We start from the raw sequence: 10,543 nt of genomic DNA, 5'->3' as shown, positions 1-10,543 counted from the left end.
TTTCTTGTTCTATTATATTTTGTTAATATAGCAACATGATATAGTATACTAACAAATAGATAAAAACACTTTGAGACAAAATAATGAAAAATTTGTGCTTGAGTTTTCCAAGGAATTATATCCCATTTCTTTTTTAAAGCTATGTACATATGTCTTTGATTACCATGTTATGAATAATAAAAAAAACAGCTTCTTATCTAATTTTTTTCATTTTTTTCAGATGTTAAGATGAATATTTTGCCAAAAAAGAATTGGCATGTGCGGACAAAAGAGAATATTGCGCGAGTGCGCAGGAACGGTTTTATCCATTCTATTAAACATACAGAAAGACGTTTGTTTTAAAGTAGCTACGCTTTAAATAATGAATGTATAAGCATAGCTGTACTGTATAACCCACACAAATACATGGTTCTAGTTGTGGGGATCTTTTTTGTCTGTTAGCAAATTGCTTTCTGTTCTTTTATAGCAACTTTGATATGTAAATATTCGACGCTATTGGCTGATATCTAAAGACCCAATTGAAAGTCGGCACAGGGTCCCCACTCAGTGAACATACAGTTATTAACCCCTGTTCCCACTATGTTTTACTTAAATCTTTAAATAAAATCGAAAAATTTACCTAAAAGGCTGCTTTACAATTCTTATGTACATGTCGACCAAACTCATTTTATAGTTCACATATTTTTTTCATTCTTCCCCCATAAAAAAATAGTCTTTCATATTTTCGAAAATGAGTTTTAATATCTTCTAAAAAGTACCGTCAGTAGAGCAAAACCCAAGGAAGTAAAGGGATAAATACCAGCTTCCCCCCCCCCCAAAAAAAATTCTTGTTGCCATATTCTTATTATACCTCATAGTATTTCTGAATTTTCCTCAGACTAGACTAATTTTTTAAAAAATGATAATATCATATCGGAGATCAAAGTCAAGTTAAGATATATGAGATTCAGACAAGATTAAAATAAGGTCAATAATAATGGATAATAAACGTCGTGCAGGGATGAGGCGAAGGCGGCAGAAGAGGAAAGAGAGATGGAGAGAAGGAGAAAGTTGGCAGAACAGGAAGCCAGAACAGACCTTCTCAGGTAGTATCATTGATATAAAGGGAGAAGACAATAAAATTGATGTACATCCTCAAAATTACCCCTTCTGTAGTTTCTTTGTGGTTGAAACGTCTGAATACTTAACTTAATGGATCATCCAATCAAAATTCATTGAAGTCCTCAAAGTTGTTGAGCCAACGAATAAAAATCGTTATTATTATATTATGGATACTAGTGTAATAAATGGCCCATTGTCCCCTCACTCTCTCTATGGGTAGAATACTTTAAAAAAATATATGACACTACTTAATGAAATACTAAAAATGTCGGCATATGGTTAGCTAAATCTTGTTTATTAACATCTAATAAGGGTAGATTGGAGACAATAAAGAAAGCCTAAAACTATCCCGTGACCTTTGTGAAGCTTCTTTATAAAGGAGAACTCAATCAGGGGGGGGGGAGGGAGAGTCGTATCAACTGCGATACCCGCCCCCCCCCTCCCCCATTAAACATGTTATTATATCTAAAAATAATTTAGATCTCGCGCCCGGGCCAAGCTAGGCTATGACCCACGCAGCAGTGCGTCAGGGGAACTAGAACAAGAACAAGTTGATGCAAAGCAACTGAGCTATGGTGGTGGTGTGGCGGCGGGAGAGGAGGTGGATAGCATCACTAATGCGGCGGGACATGTCAACTTCTTTCAAAATCTCGAGAACGGAGAGAAAATGACTGAGGTAAAAATATATTTAATTACATGATATGCTAACAACTTTTCTGTCACTTAGAAACAAGTTCTTTTGAAATTCAACTATTATATATCAATGGCCGATAAATTAATGTACATCCCAAATGATGATACACAAAATTACACCTTCCGTAGATTAAATTTGTTGGTTAAAACGTTTGAAAACTCAACTTAATGAACCAACCAATCAAAGTCCCCTAAAGTCACCAAAGTTGTTGAGCCAGAGAATAAGAAAACGTTATTAAAAAACTTTAAGGACTAGTCTACTAAGCCAATTGTCCTCCGTCTCTCTGAGTCGAACCTTTAACAATTATAGAAAAGTATCATAATCATTTGTTAAGGGCAATGAAGAAAACGCGGCTGAAAAGAAACGGGAACAAGAGGAATATGAGAAAAAAGTTGGTTATCTAACTTATTTAGGACAGGTAATTTTTTTCAACATAAATATATGAAATTTATGGACTTTTACTCTGTTTTGTCATTCTTCTCTCTCTTTTTTTTTATAACTTTCTTTCTCCATAGGTATCTAATTCTGGGTTTTTTTACTTCTTTGTGTTACTGTTTGTTTGTACTGAAGGTTCTTGTTACCTGCTGGACCGATATGGCTCTCCTAAATAGTGAGGCATCTTATATGTCCAGTTACGATTCATAACTATTTTGCGGGTGGGTCATTTTTCTTTCTACAACTAATACAAAAATTTGAGGGTCGATTGTCAACCCTTCCCTCCTCCACTTTCTTGAAGTACCTCTAGAGGCGTAAACATTGGTGGCTTAATATTTTGATATTATTAGGATACAGAGGAATTAACTGGAGAAAAGGTTTGGTGGCGTAAACTCCCAGAGAGACAAGTAGAAAATAAGCAAGAGGATAGGTAAAATTTGATTGTACATAAAAATATATTTATTAAATTCGTTTGATACGAATTAGTGTGATATTTATTATCCTGCAGGTTTTAAGCTATTTTGAGTTATATGAAATGGCATAAAACTTGCAAAATACTCCCCCCCCCCCCTTCCATTTAAATAATAATTTCAAAGGAGCAAGTAAAAAACGTAAGGTAGAAAATTATATTTTTTTTCATTTTGGGGTTTCTTAGATAATTTTAAACAGTACCTAGGTGTATGCAATGCAGGACATTGAAAATAAAAAAAGATTGAAAATCGACCCACTCTTTTAAAAATTTCAATAAAACAAATGTTTTAGTGGCAAAGATGTTGGAAGCAAACAGAAAAACTTTCTAGATCCTCTTCTAGAGCTTAAAAAACGTTTAGGCTGTGAACATGAACCTTTATCCCTGAAAAAACACGAGGATAAAAAAGAGTTAAAAGCAATTGAGAATGGCCAAAAAAGCTCTAAGTTAAAAAGAAAAAGAAGCCATAGCTCAAGTAGTGATAGCAGCCATAAGCATAAAAAGAGAAAAACAAAGAAACGAAAAAGAGATAGTTCAACTGATGTTGATAGTTCTTCAAGACATAAAAAGAAAAGAAAAAGTGATAGAAAGCACACAAAGAAAAGTTCTAAAAAGAAGGAAAAATCTTCTAAAAAGAAAAAGAGAAAATCTTCCGAATCTTCGAGTGCTAGTTCAGATTCAGATTATGGAAAAAAGAAGGTAAGATGGTATTTATGGTTTCTATGAAAAATGAGGGAGTGACAAACGTCGGAGTGAACAATCGGAACTTCGGAAGAGTGTCTTAAACATTTATTTATATATACAAAACAGCCTCCCGCAGGGGTTAGGCATTTAAAAACTTATAAGATGTTTTAAAATTGGTTATGTTAAGTGTTTACTCCGACGTTTTTCACACCTGCATTTGTCCTAGCTGGCATTTTTAAAGCAAAAAAACTTAAAAATTACCAACAAAAAAAAAAGGCACTTGCACTGATATCTATTTTAATGGTAAACTATTTTGCCTACAACTATTCTACAAATGATATCAACAGTTTGACTAAATGTTGATAACGATTATAAAGTATTTTTATTCTGTAATAACAAATAATATATTTTATGGAATTATTTTTTAACAGTTGAAAAATGATTAAAGAATAAGGGGGGGGGGGTTAATGCAACCATCTCGTAATCAGTGATTAAATGGCACTTAGAATTAGAATTTCGATCAGAAATTTTGCATGAATAATCCTTGGTAGGTCTATTTTCCCTAAATCGAACAAAAAGTTGGAAAAGTAACGGCTGGCGGCTCAGCCGTTTAGCCGTTTTTTGCCTATTTTCAGGGCAAATTCATCATTAATTACGTAGGAATCAACTTTTTAAAACATATTTTTGGTTTAATTCATGTTAAATGATAGCAATAACCAATTTTTAAATTTCTAGTACCAACAGCTACCGGCTAGAACCGTTTGATAAGGTTTTTGAGTGAGAAAAAGTATTATGTGAAAATAGGTTTCGTGACTTTTTTGCTCTTAAGATAGTAATAAAATGGCAAAACAGCTGAGCCGCCAGCCGTTAGCCGTTACTTTTCCAACTTTTTGTTCGATTTAGGGAAAATAGACCTACCAAGGATTATTGATGCAAAATTTCTGATCGAAATTCGAATTCTAAGTGCCATTTAATCATTGATTACGAGATGGTTGCATTAACCCCCCCCCCCCCTTATTTCTCGCATCGTATTATAAACAGCTTTACGCGGATATAGATTGTACAATTATATGATTAAAACTAGTCTTAATTTTATGGTTTTTATTTTACTATTTTTGGAAAATAGTCTGTGATACGATGCTATAGGTATATAATTTTTCGGTTCCTAGATGAAACATCTTTTTGTAGAAAAATTATCAAACACCTTATAATCAAAACTTTAGTTTTGTTTAACTTAATACTAATAATCTCTTACAATTTTAGAAAGCTAAAGCCAGTCTTGAAAAGCTTCGACAAGAACGATTAATGCGAGAAAAAGCGGAGCGTGCTCGGGCCAACAAAGTCTTGTACGGGGAAACAAAGGAAGGAAAGCCAGCAAAGGACGAAGCTCCCAAATTAAAACAAACCTATAATTCCCAGTTTAATCCGGAAGTAGCGAGACAAAATAAACTTGATCCGAAAAAGAAATATTGGCTTGAATAGTTTTTTTTGTTATTTTTGTTATATCAACAAAACATCTTTTCTATACCTAATTCATTTTGTCTGTTTGTCGTTTCATACATTTTAGAGCTTCGCTACTTATGAATGTTGTCATCCTTGTTTCTTTTATAAACTTTTAAAAAGATCCATCTTTCAATGAAAAATAAACTAAATTTACAATTTTCAGACACATAATAAAGATGCCTGGTATACCTGGAACTGAACAGGATGGCAGTACCAACATGGCAGCTACTGTAGAATTTTCTGTCAACATGACCTGTAATAATTGTGAACAGAAAATCAAAAATGTTTTAATGGAGAGGGGAATAAACGATGTCAAGGTAATGTTAGGAAAACGTGAGTTTCTCGGCTGCTATTCATGATATAAGGCTGATTTTTTTTTGTGAAGATTCCCCTTACCCATTAGCATCCAGCATTTAATTTTCTTGGTCTGTTAGTTTGTCGGTGATGCTTTGACGGTCATATAATTTCGGTTACAAAAGTTTGATTTAATCAGCTTCTATTATAGTTAGAAGGCATTTTATTGTAAAGCTTCTCCCTACCAATACGCTTCTACTCTTTAACACACGCTTGGTCTGTTAGTTTGTCTGTATTTTTCCAGAGGACATTAAATTTCTAGAAGGCAAATGTGATTTTCTTTTTTGATCTACAAATCACATAGTTCATAAATCTATAGTACAGCTCTGAAATATATACCTAAAAGATGTTTGAATCATCAAATCTTAAAATATTTAAATATAATATCATATGTCTAAAATAATGTATATTTTAAGATAAATCTGGAGACTCAGTCTGTTCAAGTTATTTCAAATAAATCTACCGATGAGCTTAAATCTTTTATAGGTAGGTATTTAATTTGTGACTCTTTTATCATATTATATAAAGTAGTAAGTGTTCTTTTGTTGGAAGATAATAGAAAAAATTGCCAAAACCGTTCTCGCTAAAATTTATGCACAACAGCTTTTGATGGTATACATTAAATATTCTATAAACGAGAAGTCAATAAAGATTCTTTTGTACAATTTAGACATTATTGAAATATTTCTATTCTGTGCAGAAAGTACGGGTAAAGTGGCTGTGCTAGTGGGTCAAGGAGGTGTAGCTGGTGGCAAGAGTCTGGGTGCTGCTGTAGCCATGCTGGGCAAGGATGGGGATTATTTCACCCCTGGGACACAAGGAGTTATAAGGTTCAATCAGATTAGCAAAACCAGGTACATTATTTATAAATATGTATGAACCATGGCGTTGTAGTATTGTTTTATTTCGAGTGCTACTTTCTTGATTTTGATGATATTTATCAAACACAAATCTATATTATGGGTAACTGCTTACCTACTGATTAATTATCTTAAGAATTCAAAAGTATCCACAATAAGATTACTTGCAGACTGGCGTCGAAAACGTTAAATCCCCACACCCTTTCTTATGATATCACATAACACCCAACCAACCATTTTATTAGGTATACTAGAAAACCATGATAGTAGTAACATGTTCTATTATATCATGTAAAAAAAAACCTTCATATGTTAAGTTGTGTGATAGAAGGAACAATCGACGGACTCTCACCTGGAGAACATGGTCTGGCTGTTCATGAAACTGGTGACGTCAGCAGGGGATGTGGAACTCTTGGCGACCATTTTAATCCAAGGTATTTTGTTTTCGCGCCATTTAGTATGGTAATATAACTAAGAATCAGTTTTTTTGTACTAATGTACTTTTTAAAAAAATATTTTATCACTTGACAACTATTTAAACACAAGGTATTGTTTCTTTTGTTGCTATTTTATCTGTTAGATGGGGCTGCGCAATTCTTTGCTTAATGTGTATTTTGCTTCTTTTTTTCTTTTAAGTCGAGTTAAGAATAGTAAGTTGTCGCTATGTATCAATCTCCTAATTTGATTTCTTATTTCTTTCAAGGAATGCCCGGCATGGCTCACCGGAAAATGGTGAGACTGACCGTCATGCTGGTGACCTAGGAAATATAACAGCTGATCACAATGGCAGGGCAAGCTTTAGACTTGTAGATAATGTATTAAAAGTAAGTTAAAAGTTTTCTTAGTTGTCTTTATATAGAAGTAAAGGAAAGTCAATTAAATTGAGGAGTTATTTTGAAGATATAACTTGTCATTTTCAACAAAGCTACGTTTTGGTACAATAGGGCCAATTTTTAATTCTAGAAAATATAAAGATATATCCTCTTTCTTAGTTCCTAAAAAAATATTTTGACCAGTTTTCTTTAGGTTTGGGATATAATTGGGCGCGGCATTGTTGTGTCAGAAAACAAGGATGATCTTGGTCTAGGGAGCAGTCTACTTTCAAAGGTATTGTGCATATTTTTTCTAATAAGTCAAATAAAATTTTGTTTCCTTTTTTTGATAACTTTATACTCCAATTTTTAAAGGATTTGTTTTAAAAATGACTAGGTAATATAACTTGTCTAAGTCAAAACAGTTTTTAACAAATGAAACACTCTGCTTATACCAACAATGAAATAAATTCGAATAATTCATGAAACCACTACGTGATTTTCAGCTGTCGTTGGGTGGCAACACATAGTAGAATTTAAGACCTATATATCTGCCCCCAAAATATTTTTTTTAGATTAATTTTGCTTTCTAGCTATACCTTATTCCTGGATAATATTCCTTGTTTTCTAGATAAACGGAAACTGTGGTTCTGGCTTGGCCTGTGGAATAATCGCAAGATCAGCAGGAATTGGAGAAAATACTAAGAAAATATGCCAGGTATAACTTAAATAGTAGCCTAGCTTCTCTATAACTTGGGTATGTTAATACGTCTTCCTGGCTGAACTGAGTTGAATTTATTAATGAATATAATATAAACACATTAAGATATAATGGAACCAAAGAATTTATAGAAATATAAGCATTACTTTGAGGAAAAGTTACTTTTAATTTTCTCAGCATACCCCTTCCCACCTTATCTTTTATTTTTTTGGGGTGGGGGTGGGGAATCCGCTTACATGAAAAAAAATGGAGAGGAAGATGTTGTTATGCAGTTTCGCTCTCCCCTCAAATTTATTAAATCTATAACTTTTCCCTGACTAATACATAAAAAACCATGAGAATTGTCATACGAATGTCAAGCTTTGAGTTAGCGGAAAATAGTCATACATACATCCTGTGACTTTAACATATAGGATTTATTTATTCAGTGTGATGGAGTAACAATTTGGGATGAGAGAATCAAACCTTTAGTTGGACCAGGCAGAAGAGAAAATTAATACAGCTATTTTCAATACTGAATATTGCAGAAGAAGAATTTTGCCAGTATGGCTTTGAAACCGATTGATATACGGTGGATTAGAACTGGTGTTCAGCAATACTGAAAAATCATGTATACCATCGAATTGCAGACAATTTTTCACGAATATTAATATAAAAATCTTGAAATTAATACCAGTTTTATTAGCCAATGCCTGATATAATCTTATAATTTTTCTTTTTAATTTCAACGGAAAGATATCTATAATACGATGCGGTAAAAACTAATCTATCCTCAATCGATCTCCTATGATTTATTTTGCTCGAATTAATGAAAATTCTTAAAATATGTTTTGTAACTATGAATATACCTATCTGTGATTATTACGTTATTAATTTACACTTTTGTTAGAAATAAACAAATATTATATTTAAATTTTTCTTCCTATTATGTTGTATGTATTCAAAAAGTAATCATTATTTAGTTGTGATTTGATGTATCTAATTAATAGTTTTTCTGTTCAACTAATTTGTGACTTCGCCCTTTGTCTATGATGGTGTTAAAAAAATTGATGCCCGCACATATTCATATTTTGTTTTCCTTTTTTTTTATCGGGGGTGACCTCTTCTGATGGGTTGAAACTTGCCCGGTGAAGGGCATAAAATTTTAAATTTGGCCAATACATAGCTTATTTAATAATTGTTAAACAATTTGTCAGGCCATTTACGAGATCTTAACAAACTTTAGACGACGCACTGAACAATTTATTTATAAGATTTTAGGGGTTCAAATTCAAAGGGGATATTGGACATAAAAATCTTTTATGTACCCAGTATTAAAACACTGATTTAACACTGAGCGCAAACCTTTTTAACCAAAAAATTGATCTATTTATTTTTTAATTTTGTGTACCATCAACGGGGATATGCATTGATATATGGTTTATATCTTTTCAAGATGATTTGAGAGAGAAAATAAAAGAAAAAATGTTATTTGAGGTTTGGTGATTTTTCTGAATGCCGCGGTCAATTATGAAATGCGCACGTGTACACAAAAATATTGGCCCATGGATTTATGGAAGATGAAAATAACAGTTTTAATTTTTTGAAAATGCAACAGGGTGTTGAATTAAATTATAGTCGCTAGCAACAGATATTTTGTCAATTTTAGTGATGATTTTGTAAAAATACATATAATAGTGTTTTTAATGACTAAAAAATATTACGTAAACGTACTTTTTGTGCGTAGACGCAAATATATCTACGTATTTTTATCAATGTTATGAAATAAGGTGAATCATACATATACTTGTAACTGTAATATTTCGTTGTTGTATATTTATATGTTGAAATATAATTTTAGATGATAATTATTATGACGAAAATATGTTAAAGTGTAGGTATTTCTTATATCTTTTCTTTATTTTGACATGTTGCCTATTATAATAAAATGCCGGTATTTAATTTTAGTTTACTTTTATTTTAGGATTTAGAATTTAGAATTTCTGTCACATTTTTGTACCTACTTAAGCAATTTACGGAATTTAAGTTATTTCATTGATAAACTTGCAATCGCCCACGGCACACGCCTGACCAACAGCCGGGCTAGTATTTTTTTTGAGTTTTGATTACATCTTTTTTTAAATCCATCTCTTTTTGACTTAATTGTCTATTCTGCATATAATGAAAGTGCGTGTGCGTCACATTTAACGCATGCGATGCCCCTAAACATATTAAAGTTGAGGTTTTTTTTTATTTAAATAACTATCAGCCCTTAAAAAAGTTTAGAAAAATCACTTTATTTATAATTTATACCTAAGCCTTGGAATTACTTTAATTCGAATACTTATTAAAATGTCATGCAAAAGTCATATATAGAGCTGAAATAAAAATAATTATTTGGTTAATCATTCGTGTTTCTAACATACTCATCGTTACCCGTCACGGCGCGGTAAATCAAAACTAATTGGATTTCTGCTCTGTCACAAATTTTACCAATAGATTTCAGGGTCGCCACATTTTGTCGATATATTTTTCCAAAGTTTATAGTGATTTTTTACATGTAACAAAACAATTTTTGAAGTTAAATTATAGCTTAAGATAAAGAAAACTAGTTTATTTATCTATATTAATTCTTAAATTAACTGGTTTATAAATAAAATTTCTCAAAAATGACGACTAAAGTTTAAGAATTTTAAAGTCTGATAATTTTTAAAATAGAGCTTTTACACTCATTTTTTAGAAAGTATTTAAAAGAAAATACATTTTTAAACATACCCTAGCAATTTCTTTTCATTCTGATCACTAGAACTAGCTGTCTATTACTTTTTATAAAAATGGGGTCATTATATTCTTCGTTAAGGTATGTGTTTTAAGACTGTAATACAGGAGTAGAATGCTAAAATTTGAAATGGCAGTAGCTCTAATATCATA

General features: G+C 31.9%; 2 protein-coding genes across 2 annotated transcripts; both read left to right on the top strand.

The window, feature by feature from the left end:
- The first annotated feature begins 66 nt into the window (after nt 1-66).
- LOC145312163 (leukocyte receptor cluster member 1) lies at nt 67-4,902 on the top strand. Its single transcript, XM_080151353.1, has 7 exons — nt 67-294; nt 1,000-1,085; nt 1,582-1,777; nt 2,130-2,213; nt 2,581-2,660; nt 2,993-3,398; nt 4,647-4,902. Exons 1-7 carry the CDS (start codon nt 229-231, stop codon nt 4,863-4,865), a joined length of 1,137 nt encoding a protein of 378 aa, XP_080007479.1. The 5' UTR covers nt 67-228; the 3' UTR covers nt 4,866-4,902.
- Nucleotides 4,903-5,030: 128 nt separating this feature from the next.
- Nucleotides 5,031-8,277, top strand: LOC145312309 (copper chaperone for superoxide dismutase-like). The gene is made up of 8 exons (XM_080151556.1): nt 5,031-5,203; nt 5,657-5,726; nt 5,941-6,094; nt 6,418-6,534; nt 6,804-6,924; nt 7,127-7,207; nt 7,544-7,630; nt 8,062-8,277. The coding sequence occupies exons 1-8, from the start codon at nt 5,063-5,065 to the stop codon at nt 8,128-8,130; spliced, it is 840 nt and encodes a 279-aa protein (XP_080007682.1). The 5' UTR covers nt 5,031-5,062; the 3' UTR covers nt 8,131-8,277.
- The last annotated feature ends 2,266 nt before the right edge of the window (nt 8,278-10,543 follow it).

This window comes from Acartia tonsa, chromosome 1, assembly GCF_053477335.1.
Source record: "Acartia tonsa isolate MP-2025a chromosome 1, ASM5347733v1, whole genome shotgun sequence".
NCBI classification, from domain to species: domain Eukaryota; kingdom Metazoa; phylum Arthropoda; class Copepoda; order Calanoida; family Acartiidae; genus Acartia; species Acartia tonsa.
The sequence above is the reverse complement of the archived record's forward strand: the minus strand, read 5'-3'. Positions and strand labels throughout refer to the sequence as shown.

Excerpts from the sequence above, each read along its gene's own strand:
- LOC145312163 (XM_080151353.1), top strand. The coding sequence starts at position 229 with ATGAATATTTTGCCAAAAAAGAATTGGCATGTGCGGACAAAAGAGAAT. Across the intron at positions 1,086-1,581 it reads GCCAGAACAGACCTTCTCAG|ATCTCGCGCCCGGGCCAAGC; the intron begins GTAGTATCATTG and ends AAAATAATTTAG. Across the intron at positions 1,778-2,129 it reads ACGGAGAGAAAATGACTGAG|GGCAATGAAGAAAACGCGGC; the intron begins GTAAAAATATAT and ends TCATTTGTTAAG.
- LOC145312309 (XM_080151556.1), top strand. The coding sequence starts at position 5,063 with ATGCCTGGTATACCTGGAACTGAACAGGATGGCAGTACCAACATGGCA. Across the intron at positions 5,204-5,656 it reads GGGGAATAAACGATGTCAAG|ATAAATCTGGAGACTCAGTC; the intron begins GTAATGTTAGGA and ends GTATATTTTAAG. Across the intron at positions 5,727-5,940 it reads TGAGCTTAAATCTTTTATAG|AAAGTACGGGTAAAGTGGCT; the intron begins GTAGGTATTTAA and ends TATTCTGTGCAG.